A 21,042-nucleotide genomic window follows, 5' to 3' on the forward strand; every position below is an offset into this window, starting at 1 on the left:
ACCTGTTATTTCACAGTTTGTGACCCTGCCAACAATCAGCCAGATCAGAGGCAAGAGTATGGGCAAAATTGATGTTTTTTCTTTTTTCTTTTAAAATCTGGAAATATCGTAACCGACCAGCCTCCCCTGTTTGAAAGACTACCAGCCCCCACTGACACATACATTTTATTTATATATATATATGTTTTTGGTGCAATATCTACATAGGTGTATAGAGATCTTGCAGTCACGTGACCGGAAAGTACACAGCCACCATCTTGTCGGTAAAAAAACACCGCTGAATACTGCTGCATTCGTGTACAGAATGGATCAATTTCAACCGACAGACTACATGGGTCATTTTTCTAATGAACAGATAACTAGATATGTGTCTAAAATAAACGATCTACAGATTAGTGACCCTTATGGCTTACCGGATGTAGTTTTCACGACCGTGTCAGTGGATATTGAACTGCCAGCGGAATACCCAGACGTGTATAATTACCTCATTAACTTTCCCTCGCTGTTCAGTGGTGAAGCACTGCGTGCTTATAAATCTCTGCACAGTTATCTTTACAGAAATTCAGGATTTGTCATCGACTCAGATGTGGCATCTTGTAAACAAGAAAATAATCCTCACTGGACGGGTAAGTCACTTAAGTATTGAGTATAGCACTGACCAGCCGATTATAGAATAGAATAGAATAGAATAGAATAGAATAGAATAGAATAGAATAAGGTAATTCCAGCTGTAATTCCAAATCGTCCGTGTTGTTTACCATGGATCTGGCGTTGGAGAGATAGAGGCTTGGCAGTGGAGATTTGAGTAGCTGTTTTCTGAGCTTAGTCAACAGGCCGGCTCTGCAGCCTCGCTTTTGCTTCCGCTCCCGACGCCGCCTCCTTCGTTTTGCTTCCGATAACAATCCACGGAGACCCCGCTGGTCTCGCTATCTCGTCCGGAATGTTGTGCATGCGATGGAAATCGCTACCAAACCGTCATTTTCTGCTGGAAACCAATGTCCAGTAAGTCCATACGGTTGTAGTGGATATTGAAGTCCGGTACAGACGAACAACACGCAAAAATACACACAAAAAACAAAAAACGTGCACAGGTAGGGAGAGCTTGTAGCCGCAGCCGTTGTAGTAAAATTGTATATAGTAGGGTTTTCCAGAAGAAAAGGTAGAAGCAGAAGTAGAAGCAGAAGTAGAAGCAGAAGTAGAAGGCGGAAATATGGCGTTTGACCGACAAGATGGCGTCTGTCAGAATCTGGATCGGCTCTGACATCACATGCAAGTGCTCCATAGAGGCCCATTTCCAGCAACTCTCACTCCAGTGTTCTAATGGTACAATGTGTTTGCTCATTGCCTCAGAAGGCTAATGGATGATTAGAAAACCCTTGTACAATCATGTTAGCACAGCTGAAAACAGTTGAGCTCTTTAGAGAAGCTATAAAACTGACCTTCCTTTGAGCAGATTGAGTTTCTGGAGCATCACATTTGTGGGGTCGATTAAATGCTCAAAATGGCCAGAAAAATGTCTCGACTATATTTTCTATTCATTTTACAACTTATGGTGGGAAATAAAAGTGTGACTTTTCATGGAAAACACAAAATTGTCTGGGTGACCCAAAACTTTTGAACAGTAGTGTGTGTGTATATATATATATATATGAATATGCAAATCAGGAAACTCATCATCACATCAAATTATACGTTGGATTTAAAAAGCATATTAAAGGTGTAGTGTTGATGTGGTGAAGTTTTCTGTAAGGGGAGGAGTTTGTTTTCTGTAAGGGGAGGAGTTCTCAGTCACATGACGAACTGCTTTTTTCCCCCCTCTTATTAACTTCAAGAAAAAGAGAGCGAGGATTTTGTTGTTTATGTCTGTTTATAGCGGCTATAACGCAAATTAACATGAAAACAAAACCGTCCATAAAGACCTCACAGCACCAGGTTTCTAACACGGACTTAAACATGACGGTGTGAAGGTTTTAATACTCAGGTGATGAGCTGCTTCTCTGAGGACTTTAAACGGGTATTTAAACAGAATTTAGGATTTTTATTATTAAGCTGCTTCTACAGGTTTTAGATTAAATCCGACAGGAATGTGGACACTTTACAAAAAGTTCTGACACATTGTACTTTTTATGTGTTTATCCATCATCGACACCACGTCAGGGTTCAGGTGGAGCCAATCCCAGCTCACTTCAGGTGAGGGGCGGGGTTTACCCTGGGTGGGTCACCAAGCTATCACAGGGCCACACAGAGACAAAGAACCATCACACACACACACACACCAAATATACAGTACGAGCACATCAATCAGGCTCCGCCCCCACTCACACACTTATGTAAGTTTATACAGTATGACAAACTTATGTGAGAGAGAGAGAGAGAGAGAGAGAGAGAGAGAGAGAGAGAATAAACTTTATTGATCCCCTGTCGGGGAAATTCATGTTACAGCTTGAAAGTGAAAATGAGAGTGAAAGAGAGGCAAAAATGAAATGGGGGGGGGGGGGGGGGAACCCCACAGTGTCGAATAGAAATGCTGGATAATTACACACACACACACACACACACACACACACACACACACACACACACACACACACACACAGAGTTCTGTACAAAAGTCTGAGGCACATGTAAAGAAATGTTGTCGACCAAAAACAACTTAAAAAATAATGAAATGAAATGTTTCAACAATCAAAAATACTATAAACACTAATCAGTGAGCCATAATAAATGAAACAGAGTCAGTATTTGGTGTGAGACGACCCTTTGCTTTAAAAATAAATCCGTCTCAGGTCCAGTGAGGTCAGTTTTATGCGGAAATGATCTGTAGGTTTTCCTGAGCATCTTACAGAACCAGCCGCAGTTCTTCTGGACACTTTGACTGTCACACTCACTTCTTCATTTTACACCAAAACCCAGCAGCCTTCATTATGCTTTCTTTTTTCATCTGGAAAGTGTCTCTTATGGAACATGCTGCTCAGATACAAACTTTTTTTTTCTGCAACATTTAATTTTGTGCTGGAAAAAAGAAAATGTTTGGACTCTAAAATGCTTTTGTACTGACTCGATAATGTAGAAGATCATAGAACAGAAACTGATTGCAAAGTTTGTATGAAAAAAACAACAACAGGGGTGCTAAAACTTTTGCACAGAACTGTATATACATGCACAAACGCACACGCGCGCGCGCACGCACATGCTAAAAATATTGCACATACTGAATAGTGTGTGGAGATAAACTGCACAGGAAGTTGAGTGATGTATTAAAATAAATATTGCACAGTCGAATAAATATATTGAATAGAGAAATTTAGATAAACAGATCCTCCAGATCATTCATTCATTCCTCGGTTAGCACTTTATCCTGGTCAGGGTGGAGGGGGATGAAGAGTCTAATCCCTGGCTGTGGGATGGGAATAGACTCCGGAGAGAGCGCCAAGCACTCATTCACGCACTCATTCACATCTACAGGCAATTTATGTTTTTAAGAGATGGGACGGAACTAGAGAACCCAGAGGAACCCCACACAGACACAGGAAGAACATGTGAAACATCTGTTCCATTGTGTGTAATGAGGATATAATGAATAAATTTACAGTAAAACAGTGATGAGACACACACACACACACACACACACTACAGCACTACAGTCAGGGACGGATCCAGCCCAAGAATCTGACACATGCACATTTGCAGAAATATTTTCACTAATTTTACCAGATCGTGATGGATTTTTGTTTTTAAGACATGCTAATATACATTATCAAGTCAACACACCGTGTATGATGACGATGCTTCATTTATTAACATCATACTATTTGAGCAATGTTTTTGTATTGCACACACAAATCACATTTAAAGGAGAACTGAAGGCAAATTTATCATCAAAATTCTATTTCTCATTTTATTAAATATCGGAATGAATTTCTGATCGCTATTTTGTCGCTGCTATAGCAAGTTATGAGTGTTTGAAATATGCTCTGTAATATATCAGTCCGTATGTCAAAGCAATGGGCGTAAACGAGATTCGTTGAGACCTGTGCGAGACATCGTAGGACGGAAGTAAAACGTACAGCGGGAATCAAAGTCACTAACATCTACCAACGTTGTCAAAAGATGCGCGTGCCCTCTTTCGAATGCTGACGTAATCTTTGTTTGTTTTGATAGCAATCAGGAAAGTTTGAAAAAAGTCGGCAGTAATCGTCATTTAAACTCGTTTTTTGTGCAATACTTCGTTTGGAAAACAGTTTTCAAAATGGCGGCACTGACACCTGGCTGACACTTCACGTTTCGAAGTCTCGCACAAGTCTCGTGAAGATCGCGCGGATAAGCGACGCCTGACGTGGACCAAACGAACTAAATTCAACACGGCTAAAAACCCAATAGGCCAATAAGTATAATATTTAATTGCAATTAGTTGCCAATACGAGTCACGATAGAAGGTTACTAAAACCAAAAACATAATTGAATAACACGTTAATTAAGAAATAAAGCAAGTTTAAAAATGACTTCAGTTCTCCTTTAATGATTAATAGAGTATTATTCAAATATTTTAGCATAATGACAAAGTGGTCAATTTCAGTAAGCAAAAACATATTCTAACCAACAGGAAGCACATAACAACAAACCAGTTACGGGAATCTCCCCTCCCCAAGTCACCAATTAAGATATTATGAGCTCGCTAAATATTACATGTACCAACACTTACCAGTGTTTTTATCAGTGTTTATTATTTACAATGGATATAATTTCATTAGTGTCGCTCTAGGTACGTTAATGGAGCAACACATCATACTTCCATCGAAGAATGTACGTTCTTCTCAGTATGTACGCCTGTGGAGATAAATCAGCCTGCTTACCCAGGCAAGGACGCTTGGCGTGGGTAAGTCTTCTTTTCATAAGTTTTAAACTTTGTCCCTCTATCAACATGATCAAGAGACACATGTACACACATCATCATTAGCTAGGCATTCATAACACTGATATTATAAACTGTTATATAGCTTACCGTTGACTGTATTTCTTGATGAACAATGTTTCAAGTATCCCTTTTTTCAATGTTTTCATCGCCATTGTCACCAATTGTTCTGCTGTTAATGCACCATCAAGCTAGTGGTAGAATGATCTCTTTCTGGAGCATTGTATTGGTTTGACCTCGATTCTTTGTCTCACATCACGCTATACAAAGCATCGTGAGAATACAGGCAATTAGGCCAGGGAAGCATCACCACTTACCACAGGTGGTCAGATCCTGACCCATTTGTCTGTTGATTGAGCGTGGTTATAGCCCATGTAGCTGGCTAGCGGTAAAATAAACAAACGCCCTGTGACTGATGCCAAGTGGTGCACATAGATTTCTGACCAATGCACATGCATCAGTCTAGATCTGTCCCTGACACTGGAACTCAGAGCCCCAAACCTGTTCCAGGATGATGATGCTCCTGTACACAAAGCACAGGAGCTCCATGAAGACGTGGTGTATGAAGGTTGGAGTGAAGAACTCGAGTGTCCTGCACAGAGCCCTGATTGAACTCAACCTCACTGAACACTTCTGGGATGAACTGGAACTGGAGCCTCAACATCCCAACATCAGGGTCTGATCTCACTAATGAGCACAAATCCCCACAGCCACACCCCAAAATCTAGTGGAAAGCCATCCCAGAAGAGAAGAGAAGAGAAGAGAAGAGAAGAGAAGAGAAGAGAAGAGGCGCTCATTATAACTAAAGGGGAATAAACCTGGAATGGGATACGATGTATGTATGTATGTATGTATACATATGTGTTTATGCTTATGTGTATATGTATGTATGTATGGGTATGGATATATGTAAATTACATTTAGTTTTTTCTAAATACAAAGTCAGAAATACATTTTATTTATCTATAAGTATCAGGCATGAGCATCTAGACAGGTAACAAGGAAGCTTGTTATTGTTATTGATTATTTAAGGAGAAGGGGTGGGAGTTTATAAGTTTTACTTCTTCTCACCCCTTTTCGAATATGTATTTCTATGTATTATGTTTAAATGTTTATTTTATTTCTCTTTTTATTATTTTGCTTTTCATATTCGAAATAAATACTTCAATCAATCAATGGTCAGGGGTGCACATACTTTTGACCATATAGTTTATTTGCTTTTTATTATGCCTCCGCCACCTTAAGGTGCAGGAGGCATTATATTTTCAGGTTGTCCATCTGTCCATGCGTCCGTGCATCCGTCCATCCCGAAACCTTGTGAACACGATATCTCAAAGGCTAATGAAAGGAATTTCACCAAACTTTCAGCATTTGTGCATTTTGGGACAAACATGAACGGATTAGATTTTGAGATCAAAAGGTCCAAGGTCAAGGTCACTGTGAGGTCAAATGTCTGTCCGAAAACCTTGTGAACACAATATCTCCAAGGCAAATTAAAGGAATTTCACCAAACTTTCATCATTTGTGCATTTAGGACAAACATGAACTGATTAGATTTTGAGGTTAAAAGGTCACAGGTCAAGATTACTGTGAGGTCAAATGTCCATCCCCAAATCACAACTTAGTAAGGCGTTCTGAAAGAAACACTGCAGCTATATGGAGCTGAACATGACTGAGGGATGCAGTAAAGATCAGCGCTTTAAACACAGTGTACAATATCTTGGAAACAGAAAATCCTACCAGGAAGGAAAGATCTGGAGTTTTTCAGGTTTGGGGAAAAAAAAAAGTCTGAAAGATGAAAAGAAAAGAAAGAGAAAGAGGACTGAATGGAGTGACAGACTGGGTGAAAACCAAAGGGAAGCTGAAAGATGAAGAAAACAAAAGTGAAAGAAAGACGAGTAGACTGGATCATTAATGGTACAGACAGAGACACTGCTGCCAAAACACCTGGAAAACACCTTCAGACAGGAAGGAAGCTCGTGACATTTGACCTTGCTGTGACCTTGAGCCTGTGTGGATCAATTCCAAAATCTAATCAGTTCATTTGGTTATAATGATGATTCCATAGAAATCATGCAAATGCTCATGAGATATCACACTAATGAGATTCTCAGACAGATGCACAGACAAACAAACCCCAAAACAACCGAGTGATGGCGGTATAAAAAAAAGAAATGAAAGAAAAGGAAAACCAGGAAAAGGAAGAAGAGTAAAAAGAGGTGCTCCTCTACCTCAATCAGCTTCAAAACTGAGAAATACATCACATCTCGTTATCTCTAGCCGCTTTATCTTTCTACAGGGTCGCAGGCGAGCTGGAGCCTATCCCAGCTGACTACGGGCGAAAGGCGGGGTTCACCCTGGACAAGTCGCCAGGTCATCACAGGGCTGACACATAGACACAGACAACCATTCACACACTCATTCACACCTACGCTCAATTTAGAGTCACCAGTTAACCTAACCTGCATGTCTTTGGACTGTGGGGGAAACCGGAGCACCCGGAGGAAACCCATGCGGACACGGGGAGAACATGCAAACTCCGCACAGAAAGGCCCTCGCCGGCCACGGGGCTCGAACCCAGGACCTTCTTGCTGTGAGGCGACAGCGCTAACCACTACACCACTGTGCCGCCCTTGAGAAATACATATTTAGGAATATTTTAATCAGAACTAGAAACTGAAACAGATTCAGTCTTTCAGTGAATGAGTCACTAAATGAATAAATGAATCAGTGTCACTCACTGCCATGCACTGAATCATTTCTTAGTTTTTGAGCTTTGCTATAATAAACCTCTATTTCTACAAAATATCCACAACAACTTTATTTCATACAAGTTTATTTATTTATTTATTTATTTATTTTAACTTACGACCAAGTTTCGCATCTCAATTGTTCAGTGAATCAGTTGAGTCTTTTGAGTCATTTGAGCTCATTTAGTCCAGTGTGTGCAGTAGGAGTGTGTGCTGGGCCGGGTGTGAAAAATAATTCATCTAAACACAAACATTATAAGATTACACAGAATACAAATGATACACAACTCACGTTGTTCAAATTAGTGAACGAATCATTTAACTGAAGCGAATCAAATGATTTGAGTCACTGAAATGACTTTTTTTTTCTACATGGGAAATTCATTAATTCCAAACTCTCACTGTTTCGTATTCACGTGTTTGTGTGTAGTTTTCATTTGGTTGCCATGGTTTTGTTCATTTTCTGACACAAGCCCCACCCCTTATTTCAAAAGCGTACGATGGGATCATGCGAAAGGCGTCCATTTCTGCAAATACTTTTTTCCTTTCTATTTCCCCCCCAATCAGACAGCTATGTACAGTCAAAAATTACTCGTTTATGTCACATGACACACAAAATAACTCGACCATAAACAAAACAAGCAAAATTATTGAGCTTAAATGAATATCTGAATATCTTTTTAGTTCTAAAACTCAACGATTCACTAAATTCCACTGAATCTAAATCCATCTCTGGGTTCCTGTCAAGCTGCTTTGTGACAATGATGAGTATTAAATTGCTCTATAAATAAAACTGAATTGCACTGAATCATTATGGATCATTAGAACAGAGGTGTGTGTGTGTGTGTGTGTGTGTGTGTGTGTGTGTGTGTGTGTGTGTTTCAGATACAAATTTTTATCCACATTCAGTTCGCACAATCAACTTGATAAATTAGACTAAATTGTGATTAGTATTTAAAAGCCACTTTACTTCCTGATTCCTGACTGTTCGACTTAAGAAGGTCCACAATCTCACACACTCTGGAGAAAAATATACAGAATTATAATGAATAAGGAACATGAAACAGTGATGTGAAATATAACTCACCATCATGGACCTAAATGTTGTGAATTCAGCTTTAACAGGAAGTCATGAAACTCTGTTCACTCAGATGGTGGGTGTAGAAACACCTGATTGAGTCATGGATCTGTCTGTAGTCTGACACCAAACAGATCCCCACAGATTCCCTTTTTAAAAACCCGAACACATGAGGATGAACTAAACTCAATTTATAAAAATAAATAAATTCAGATGTTCCACAAAGTTGAGCTGGTTTTTTTCCCCCCTCAAACTCTTTCCAAGCTGTGAGTCAGGGAGGAGAACACTAGACACCGGACACACACGGCGTAAATAAATTATTCTCGCTCCTGCGTCAGATTGGATCAGGTCACATCGGGTTTCTCGGGTTCTCAGAGTCACAGCTGATCCTGCACGACCGACACGAGGGCTTAAATACAAGAAAAACTTCAACAACTGCACCAAACCATCCTCTCGCTCACCTCCCCAAATCCTCCCTGATAAAAACGTAAAACCAGGACGTTCATCAAACGGAGAAGAACCACATGGCGAGTGTTACAGAAAGAGATCGAATTTCATCATGACGTCACGTTCAGAATGTCAGCAAGTCAGTGAAGAGATTTAGTGAGTTACTGCAGAACTTCCTGTAGAGCAGATCAAGGAGAAGGAGGAGGAGGAATGTGTTTAAAGCAACGATTAATGCAATATTACAGATTAATTCTGTTCAAAACGCTGGATTTTATTCATTAAAAAAAGCCTTAAAGAGCTACTCATGAACACTGTGACAAAAACATCTTAAATAGAATCGTCTCGTTTAGTAAAAACAAAAGAAACATTTCACTGTTGGGGTATTCCTTCCAAAAAAAATTTTTTTTTAAATTACAGAGACAGTGATGTAAGGTGGGGTTTATTTGATTGACTGCCAGGACACATCATTGTCCTCATACCCTGACAAACACACCCCTCTAAAATCTCATGGAAACTCATTATCTGCGCTGTGAAGCATGGTGGCGGGAGCATACAATTTAACTTCAGAAAATCTGGTAACATTCATTTAACAATCACAACCATATGATAAAAGGTATGACCACAGCGCTGTTAAATTCTGCATTCTGATTGGTCAGAAGGTGTTGATTAATTTCTATAAAAGTAGTGCAGCTGCAAATTACAGATTTATGTATAATTAATTAGCTTGTTCTAATGCTTTATCATTTCTATAGTAACAGATTATTCCAGTGTTGTAGTCGAGTCACTAAACCTCAAGTCCGAGTCCAGTCTCGAGTCCCCAGTGTTCAAGTCCGAGTCATTAAAGAAAATTTCGAGTCGAGTCCGAGAACAAGACTCCACCCGCACCATGTGACGGTGTCTGTTGCTGCCTTTACGTGAAAGCGTCTCTGCTACTGTGTCGGACTAACGTTCCTGCTCCACTGCTCCATTTTAGTTAACAGGCTACAGATAAAAAGCTTGTTCATCGCTCAGCAAGCCCCGCCCACTATCAACAGGGCAAATAACATGAGAGAGGGTTAACACTAGCTAGTTCATCACTCAGCAAGCCCCGCCCACTATCAACAGAGCAATGAACATAGCGCGTCACTTCCTTCTCTGGGTGGAGTTTTACCAAATGAGGATTGAAGTTCGAGGTCGTCCCCGTCGTCTCCTCGATAGTTCTTCTACATATGGAACACATCGCAGTGCATTTTTTCCCACTGCATGAGAAGTCTGTATAAGCAAAGCGGACAATCCTAGCGGCGTCTCTCCAGGAATTTTAGTGCCGTTAACAGTAGTTTGTTCCTGAACATGATGTATGAACAGGTGAATGTGCTTCTCTTGCACAAAATTTGTATAAAAATTAATGTAGATATAAATATCTTATGGCAAATTATTATGGCATGTTACAAAAAGTAAAGAAAAAATCTGAGTCCTCGTCTCCAATTTACGAATCTGAATGCAGTTAGAGCACGAGTCCGAGTCATCAGTGCTCAAGTCAAGTCATGAGTGTTTAAAATTAAGACACGAGTCGGACTCGAGTACTCCAAGCCTGGATCATTCACAGGGACTTGTACAGAGGGTGTTTCAAATAAACAGATTTTAAAAATCATTTTCTGGAATATGTAATGTTTTGGAAGGAGTCTCCAGTGTCAGTGCTATGTAACAGTCAGAGGTGAAGCTGGAACTTTAAATTTTCCAACATTTTCAGAACAGAGGCGTTTACACTTCTTCTTTAAAGTTTCTTGGTAACATGATGGAACAAGCTGTAATTTATTATCTTATTAACTTCAAAAAGAGACTAGTGAGGAGAGTCAATCTTTAACAACACATTAAACACACACACACAGTATATCAATACAAAAGAATGGCCCTAAAATAAAACAAACATGCGCAAATCCAACTAATACAGACCCGTGAGAACTTTAAAACGTTCAAATGTTTTCATAAAACACGTTTCTGACACGGGCGGCACGGTGGTGTAGTGGTTATCACCGTCGCCTCACAGCAAGAAGGTCCGGGTTCGAGCCCCGTGGCCGGCGAGGGCCTTTCTGTGTGGAGTTTGCATGTTCTCCCCGTGTCCGCGTGGGTTTCCTCCGGGTGCTCCGGTTTCCCCCACAGTCCAAAGACATGCAGGTTAGGTTAACTGGTGACTCTAAATTGAGCGTAGGTGTGAATGTGAGTGTGAATGGTTGTCTGTGTCTATGTGTCAGCCCTGTGATGACCTGGCGACTTGTCCAGGGTGAACCCCGCCTTTCGCCCGTAGTCAGCTGGGATAGGCTCCAGCTCGCCTGCGACCCTGTAGGACAGGATAAAGCGGCTACAGATAATGAGACGAGATGAGACGTTTCTGACACACAGACGGTGTGAGCTCTTACCTTTTAGTCCTTACAGAGATGCACTGCTTCCACATGCCACTCCACAGAGCTGAAACATCGCTCACCACGACGCGCGACATCTTCCACGCAGGGAAACAAGCAGATGTATTAAATACAAAAACGTCTAAATCTGACACACAGGTGGCATTTCTCTGAAAATAAAGCTCTCGTCTAGGAAACTGCTTCCTCTTTCTCTGCACTTTCCACAGATTTCATCATCGCTCGTGACAGAAAATGAAAATTTTATTCTCCTGCTGGAGTTGTTCCTCTTGTGTGGGCTGAGAGGTTAGCCGAAAAAAAACTCCAAGGTTATTTTAATAAATGTAAAACAACAACAAGAAAAAAAAGAAAAGAGAGATGAGAGTAATTCCTTCTTCGATGAGATCGTATTTTCCTTCTTCCACCCTTTTTTTCCTGCAAGTTTTCCTCCGTCTGACCTTCATGGAAATGTCCTGCATGTTCCAACAACAACTGGAACCGGGTACAGATCCAAACACGCCTCGCCTTGGCCCTCAGAGGAGGAGCCGAACGCTGAGCTCCAGAGGTTGGATGGGTTAAAACGAGGCTGGACTTAAATTCAACCATAACACAAACACAGAAACACCAAGCACAGGCGTGTTATTGTACAGCGAGAAACGGAGTACAGGAGTGCCGTTGTTCTCGCAGGCCGCGATGGAGTTACGTTTAATGTGTCTACGGTTCTGGAAATGCCATTTCTCTACAGCAGAATGAGGCCTTTCAGACTTTACACCACCACAGCTGTAATGAAACGACGTAATGGTTCGAACTCGCCTGCAGATACAGAAACAGTGTGAGCAAATCCCTGCTGAGAAATTAAACCTGGATTACACTCAGAACCTGCTAAGTGGAAAAGAACCTCCATTGTGTTCAGCTTTATAAAGCAATGTGAATTTTATTTTTAGTTTTTCATACACCATGGCACAGTGCTGTTGATTAATTCTCTATAACAGCAGCTCAGGTTTAAATTAACGCTCTGGATCTGAATGGCAACAGTTCATTCACAGGGGCGTGTCCGGCGAATGCAAACTGACTACAGACAGAAAGGAAAGACACTGCTGAAGGAAAGACTGTTTACAGCTGCTATAAGAGATCTGACAGCAAGAACGAACTTGTTTAGTGACTATTATTGTGTAAAAAGTGTGTCCTTTTTGCTGCGGTTTAAGAGGAGCAGCAAAAACAGCAGCAGCAACACACCTCCAACCCAAGTGCTTTACTCCGTTCTTAAAATCTAAAACACAAGTCAAACAGGATGGAAAAGTTATAAATGCTTCGAGTGAAGCCGTACACACAGCGTTTAACAATTTAGCCTACAACCCCAAAATCAGAAAAAGTTGGAACAGTGTGGAAAATGCAAAGGAAAAAAAAAAGCAGTGATTTCTAAATGTGCTTTGCTTTTTATTTCATTACAGACAGAATGGACCTCAGATATTTCATGCTTTGTTGGTCAACTTCATTTCATTTGTTAATATCCATCCATTCCTGCGTTTCAGTCCTGCAACACATTCCAAAAAAAGTTGGGACGGGGAAATTTAGAGCGAGTGATGAGGTACAACTATTAAATAATGATGTGATTTGAAACAGGTGACTGTAAGCAGGGTTTGATACTAAACAGTATCCAGGAAAGGCCGAGTGTTTGAGGAGTAAAGACGAGCTGAGGATCTCCAGTTTATCAACAAATGCATGAGAAAATTACCGAAATGTTTAAAAACAATGTTCCTCAAAGAAAGATGGGAAGGGATTTGGATATTTCACCCTCTACAGTGCATAATATCATTAAACCATTCAAGGAACCTGGAGGAATTTCGGTGTGTAAAGGGCTCAAGCCTAATCTGAACCCCCGTGACCGCCGATCCCTCAGACGGCATCAAGAACCGTCATTCATCTCCAGCTGATAGAACCACATGGGCTCGGGATTACTCTGGCAAACCTTTATCAAGCTACATACAATACGGAGTTACATCCACCAACACCAGTTACAACTTTACTGTGAAGCCTTAAGGCCAATTTATGCTGACAACGCAGTCCTCACAGATGGCGTCGCAGATGGCGTCTGCGTAGCCCCCCCACCTTCGCAGACGCTCTGCACGCACCTCCCAAAAATTGTGACCACCGCAGAAGCCTCTCAGACAGCGTCGCAGACAAGAGGGCTCTGATTGGTCCACTCTACATCCGCTGTACATGCACTTCCGCTTCCCTACTTTCCCGGTTTGTTTTGTTTTCACGACCGCCATTTTTAAAAACACGAGCGAAGATGGAGCAGCACGAAGAGCGGTTGATCGAGGAAGTGAGGAAGTACGTACATCTATACGACTCCAGTTCTAGTCATTATAAGTAACCGGAGGATAAACACTCCACTAACCACACCCACCAACTACTCCTAGCGACTTCGCGCCCCCTTGTGTTGTGGCGGTGAATAACATCGCGCACGCCTATTACTCCCCGCTCAACGATAAATTACAACTGTCTGCGAAAAGCTATCTGCGAAAGCCTTGTCGCAAGAGCATGCAGAGGCCTTAATGCTAACTGTGTCCAGAAGCGCCGTCAACTTCTCTGGGCTTGGAGGCGTCTGGGATGGAGCATCCAGACTGTTACAGGAACGAGTCCAAAAGCCAGGGTGTGTCATGGTATGGTGTTGGGTCAGTGCCCTTGGCAAAGGTAACTTACACTTCTGTGATGGAGCTTTAATGCAGAAAAGTCCACTGAGATTTTGGAGCAACATCTGCTGCCTTCAAGACGACGTCTTTTCCAGGGAGATTTCAACAAGACAATGCAAAACCACATTCTGCTCACATTACAAAGGCGTGGCTGTGGAAGAAGACGGCGTGTCCCCTCTGTCCCCAATAGAGAATGTGTGAAAAATTTAGAAATGATAAATATGACAGTGACGACCCCGAACTGTTCCACACCTTCAGACCTGTTTACAGGAAGAACGGGACAAAAATAACACCTGAAACACTTCATCACTTGGAGTCTTCAGTCCATAAACAGCTTTAAGTGTCGGGAGAAGGAACGGGAACATTATAAAGTGACAAATGATTTATTGGAACAACTTTTTTGAAATGTGTTTCAATAAAATCCATGAAGTAAAACATCAAATAAATGTGCTGTTGTACTGTTTTGAGTGAATACAGGTCACAGATTATTTACAAATCACTGTTTCCAGTTTTAATTTCAGTTTGAACAAACCGTCCAAACTTTTTCTGATTTGGGTTTGCAATTTTCTCCAGATTTTTTTTTTTGTGCATTTTTTTTTTTTTACAACAGAGAGACATTTAAAATATGATGAGGTCAAATGAAAACCTTCATAAACACCACTGCATCTGAACACTCATACTTCCATACTGTCAATACGCAAAAAGCAGTATATATGGTCTCTGAATACTCCGTGGGCATTGAACAGGAGTTGAACGGTACCTGGATGATCTACTACAGCCGTAGGGTGCAAATGTGCCACAGTACACTACACTACGCTATCCCATAATTCAGCTGGAACCTCCGAATAACCAAAGAGGAAGAATTCCCCTGGGGGAAATGGAGAGAAGGTGGTGGACTGAAGTGAAGCCGGTTGTTGCGGCGATAGACAACTGTACCAGGAATAATTGTTTACTGTTTAAATATCACAGCATGTGTGCGTTAACATCATCATCGGTGAACATCCGAATCAGAGGACGGGTAATTTACACCATTTTGGTCTTTTTACTGCAATAAAATGATATAATTTCATGCAACACTTGTCTGTGTGGAACAGTAAATCAGCAGAGATGATTCGATCCTCCCTCGGAGTCAGGTTAACAAAGTGACTCTCTTTCATGAGAGCAGAAGAATGTGTGTAAAGACCATAAGAAAGAGTGAATTTTACATTTAATATCAGCAAGGCAGTTTGTATTTCAGCCACAATGCAAAAGAATTCCTCATGTAGTGTGGCATCCCACAGGGTTCTGTTTTAGTCCCGCTGTTATTCTGTCTTTCTACAGAGTCTTTTAGACAGCTCATGCACAGAGATGATGATGATGATGATGATGATGATGATGATTCACTTCCGGATGACAACATGCTCAAATTCCAATAATAAATAAAGTAATGTCTGAGTCTGGAACAACTGCAATAAATTTGAGTTTAGCAAACTTTGAGATCAACAAGCTGAGAAAATGCCACGTTGGGACGGAATTACAGGAAGTTAAATTTCAGCCAGTTTCACGGCTGCAAGTTTCTACAAATTTACACTGTTTCAACTCGTACAAAATGTTATAAATGGATATGGTGGAGACGTGCATATTTAATTCATTTTTAAATAAACTTGATTTTTTTCCTAATTTAATCCCCAGCTTTTCCATTTTTGATGTTGGAAATGATCCACATGTCAACTTTATGGGAAATAAATCCTTAAATCAGCAGCGTAGCTTGTTTTGGAGTCAAATGCAAAAGAAATTAATGAAAATAACATTAACATGGCGTCCCACAAGGTTCTATTTTAAGTCCGCTATTGTTCTTTCTTTATACACAGCCTTTTGGGCATTTAATGCACAAGTATGATGAAGATAAAGGTATTGATGTTACACAATATTATTTATTCATTGTTTTGGAGAACAATGTGCCCAAAGTGTGCTTTAAATCCAATACTACAAAATAAATAAAACTAAATTTAAAAAAAAAAATTCACATAATTACGTTTGTCATAAAATTAATTATAATCATGAAATTAACTTAAAAATAAAAACAAAATAGTAAAAATATAATATTTTTAAAGTAACAAAATGCAATAATAATTATACAGTCAAAATATAACTGTACATTTACCAACCGCTCACAGAAAACCCTCGTATCCTGGAGAGTCTCAGCGTGAGACAAAAATGGAATGCAGGCCATTAAATTAATTTCTGTCCTGAACTAAAGATCAGTTCTAAAAATACATTCAGCTCAGTGCTTTACTTACCTTTTAAAAAAGCCACTTGGAGGCTGCAGACACAGAAACTGCCAATAATCTAAGCACAGAGCTTTGAACCGTGACATCATCAGGGATTCAGCGCCTCGTGGTCAGGTAGTGAAATGAGAAATATCCATCAGCAGCAGCAGCCAAACATGGACTGAAAATTCCTCGTACACCCGAGAGCGCGCTTAGCGGTTACACCGAACGCCTGCTGGGCTGAATGGCCATGCCTGCGCCTCACTCAAGTGCTCCATCCCGAAATCCTCCTCAGTGTGCTGGGACTGGAGTGCAGGTTCTTCTGAGGAACAGCTAAAACATTCCCAGATGCATGTCGTGGAATTCCAGGTCAAGCCACACGTTCACTCTGAGATTCATGGATGAGCTTCATCCATCACATGTAGATCTTCTACACGTGCATGTGTGTGCACCACTCCTGTCCCTCAGGTGGTGAACATCTGCAGAAGACCACCACCACCATACAGGAGAACAGGAGAACTGGTCCTCCTCCTCCTCACCGTCACTCTGCAGTCAAGCGTCTCCCGGCTTCTCGTGAGTGATTCTCAGATTCTCTGCAGCCGAAAGCTCGGCTCTCAGACATGCCAAATTCCCGGTTGCCAGGCAACACCATCACTACTGAACTTGCAAATGATTGGCTGACAGCTGCTGATTGGCTGAAATGGTCAGAGAGGTGGGGCCTCCTGCATCTCCTGCACAATGATGTCATTGGAACAGGAGGAAGAGATGTTGGTCGTACTACATGTGAAATTTATCCCTGTGCCGCAGTTTTGCATAATAATCATCTACAGACGCCTCGGAAAGCTGATGGAGACGTGTTTAATATTTCAGAGACGTGAAACACGAGACGATTCAGAGTTTAGTGGAGAAGTGAAATTTACAAAAATTATCTTGTGCTAAAAGAGGAAATGAATTGAAATTATAGTTTAAACAGCTTTAACTGGAAGTCAGTTTAAACTTTGCGCCCCCCCCCCCCACACACACGTTTATCATCATTGTACTCCCGAGACCTGAACTTCATCATGATCATCATCATCCATTTATAATTCCAATCCACTTTAACCCATTACTCAACCGTGTGAGCAGGACTGGCTGATTAGTATTTTTTAGCCTGGATTTTTATCTTTAATTTCTATAACTGTAAACAAATACAAGGCGTCTGTGCGTCCACAATTTTCACTCCGGTTAACAGGTTTACTACGTTACCCACAATGCTGTGCTGATGGAGTTACAGTGAGATTTAACCCTCACTTCATGTTTAGCTAAAGATAGCGATGCAGCAGCGCTTTAGTGTTTCCGTCTGTCCAGCTCTCTCACCCTCTCACCTCTACCTCCAAAGCAATCGCACTAACACTGCAGTCAACATCAACACACTCGTCACATCGTTAACTAACCGAGTCAAGTCTCAGCGTCCAACAGCTGCAATGCATTCTGGGACTTTGAGTCCAGCGTTTGCTCCAACAGTCTCTCTGACTTCTACAGGGGACCTCTCGTTAATAGGATGTTAAATGATGGTGAAATAGTGAGAAAGAAAAGAAGTAGTTTTGTTTTAACAACAATAACAACCACGCCTGGGACACGCCCACTACAGTGGCGGCTGGTAGTCTTTCAAACAGGGGAGGCTGGTCGGTTACAATATTTCCAGATTTTAAAAGAAAAAAGAAAAAACACATCAATTTTGCCCATACTCTTGCCTCTGATCTGGCTGATTGTTGGCAGCGTCACAAACTGTGAAATAACAGGTTCTTTTGGCCCATTAGCCTACTGTCCAATATACATGATGGTGGTGTTGGGGGGGAGGGGTATATTTTAGCATTTTATATTTTAAAATTGTGGCATGTTGTTTAAAAATTGATCATTATTGAAAGCAGCTCTTTGTCAGGAACCTCAGCAGTAACAGCAGAGTGTTCTGGAATAGGCACAAGCACTGACCTTGGGGAGCCAAACATAGAGCTGGGTGCCACACATTTCATTCAATGACACTTTCCCTATATTTTACTTATTTTGACTGAGAAATGTTTTATTGACAATTTTGATAACCCTTCACTTTTAATCCAGGTCTGTAGTGTGAAATGTTCTCGGCTGTGTTTTTGTTTAAAAATGTTTTCCAAATTGTAGCGGTGTTTAATTCATATCCAGAAAAATATATATTCCAATATAATATACTCAGCATAAACATTTTAAATAGATTCTATATTTTTGGTCCATCCATGACATATTACTAAAGTAGCCTATTTACTGTTGTTGATGTGGGTCACTTGCTGTTAGCCAATTCACTTTCTCGTACCAGGAGAGCTGAAAGGAACGAGTATTATTCCCTACCTTTTTCACCAAGTCAATTTGAGGCGTTGGTCTACCCTGCTCTTTAATTTTAATTTTTTCCTCGAAAGGAAGACTGGCAAATGGCTTCGCCAAAATTAAATCAGCAATGCTTGGCATCCGTGCGCAGCTTTCTTGCTAGCTGACTAGCCCCCTCAAGTTCAAGTTCAGTCACTCAAATAAATGACATTTCTGGAACTAAGATAGCAAACTTGACAACACTATATTTACACTTTATTTACAATGAAAATATATACAAACTAAAAAAGCTGGTAGAAACCGTATGTAATGAATGAAATCGAAATGTAAGCTGATCTCTTACAATACACCACAGCACTTGCGAATCCGCATGGGACTGAACTGAGATTCACCGCTGCCTGTCTATATTTGAAACGAGCTGTCAATCAAAGAAAATATCCGGCCGCTTTCACCAATCACCAGTCTCCTCGCGGAAACTGCCATGTCCCTCCCACTGTGAGGCTGGGAGTCCGTGGGCGGGCGTTTTCGCAGTATTTGTCCAATAACCATCTTGCATTTTGATATTGAAAGCGCAGAGCTCCCAAATGCCATTGAAGTGCACTGAGGCTGGGCTGCATCGTGCTGTCACGAGGGGGAAAAACTCACGCACACATTAGGCGAACTGGGGAAAGTTATAACGGAATGATTTCGCACTGTAGTTGGGTTGAGCACATATATTTCTATGATTCTGGATCTGAAATAGCAATGTTATAAGGTTGGCTATAACATAAGCCTAGCGCAATTCATCCTACACGATGTTCGGCATTTTTAGAGGAGGCTGAGCCTCCCTCACTGTCTTAGAGCAATCGCCCGTGGCCCACTAACTTCTCACAGGAGAAGCAAAAATACATCACCAACAAGACTTTAGCACCAGAATCACTGAACACATCTCACAGACTTTAATCTAAACATTCACTGTGATTCAGGGTGGAGTTTAACTCTGCAGGGGGAAAAAAAAAGGTGCTTTTCTTCAGGTTTTTTTCTTCAGTTTTCAGAGTTGAGTTTAGCGCACAGTGAGAATTATTATGGATTTAAAGTTTTATACACACTGCTGATAAAATGTTAAAACTCCAAAACACTTCATAAACACAGATATAACATTTAATGCATTTTTGTAAATAATCAGTAATTTATTTAATGCTTTATGATGCATTTTAACGGGATGTATGAAGAACTTATGACCATAAAACACACACACACACACACACACACACACACACACACACACACACACACACACAAAGTGAGAACAAGTGATTGAATTTTCTGTTCCTTTCAGTTCCAATTTTTTATGTTTCTGTACGTTTCTGTTTAACCTGCTCACTAAAACCATTTTCCAGGTTATGATCTCCAAAATCACCACGCACTCCCTCAGGCTCAAAAACCCCAAACGAGTGAGAGATAGAGGAAGTTTTAGACCCATCAGTGACTTTACGTTTTAAAAGTCGAGCCCATTTCACTGCTTAAACCCTCTCTAACCACAGAACAGAAGAGGATAAAATCATCAGCGCTAATCTGAGAGCACTCGTTCACACTCGTACAACAGACGAGAGCGAATCAGAGACACGCTCCATTTCAGTTTCAATTCCAAATCCGCAATCAGATTAAAACACGCACTGAGCCGGGTGGAGCTGAGCCGCGTAACGAAAGATATAAACCAGGCTGAGGAAAACACTTTCCCTTTCACCTTTATTTTCAGAAAACAATAAATAAAATTCACAGATTCTCATTTAAATCACAATTTTAAATAACATTAAATCAACCAAAAGATGTTTAGTGTGTGAAGTTTGCTTCTTTAGCTTTCTAACAACGTAGCTAATGCTAATGCGGCTAACAGGTAATGGAAGCTACCAGTTTAGCATCATGTACCAAAACTTTCTGCATGTTAAAATATCACGGTTTGGTTCAGTAAGTGTGTATAAAAAATATATATACAAATTAAATATGAATGAATATCATCTAAAGCATTTCGAATATACAGCCCCACCTTCAAAATGTATTTAGGCCACACCCCCAAGTCCTGAGTCCATACCAGGACAGAAATGGAGTCATTCAGCTTTAATGTTATGACAAAAGATGTTTATTATCTTTGGCTTTTGTCACATTTATATATAAAACATTGTGTCGGAAACCACACTGACTAAATTACTAGCTAAACG

The 21,042-nt window shown here is 40.7% G+C and overlaps 1 protein-coding gene across 1 annotated transcript in view; it reads right to left on the reverse strand.

Annotated features, from left to right (window-relative positions):
* iqsec1a (IQ motif and Sec7 domain ArfGEF 1a) overlaps window positions 1-12,048 on the reverse strand; it is a 93,797-nt gene extending 81,749 nt beyond the window's left edge. The window contains exon 1 of the mRNA XM_060937082.1: window positions 11,584-12,048. Coding sequence (XP_060793065.1) covers window positions 11,584-11,663 — 80 coding nt within the window. The 5' untranslated portion in view covers window positions 11,664-12,048. The remainder of the gene's footprint in view (window positions 1-11,583) is intronic.
* Between the last annotated feature and the right edge of the window lie 8,994 nt (window positions 12,049-21,042).

This window comes from Neoarius graeffei, chromosome 13 (genome assembly GCF_027579695.1).
Source record: "Neoarius graeffei isolate fNeoGra1 chromosome 13, fNeoGra1.pri, whole genome shotgun sequence".
Lineage (NCBI taxonomy): Eukaryota > Metazoa > Chordata > Actinopteri > Siluriformes > Ariidae > Neoarius > Neoarius graeffei.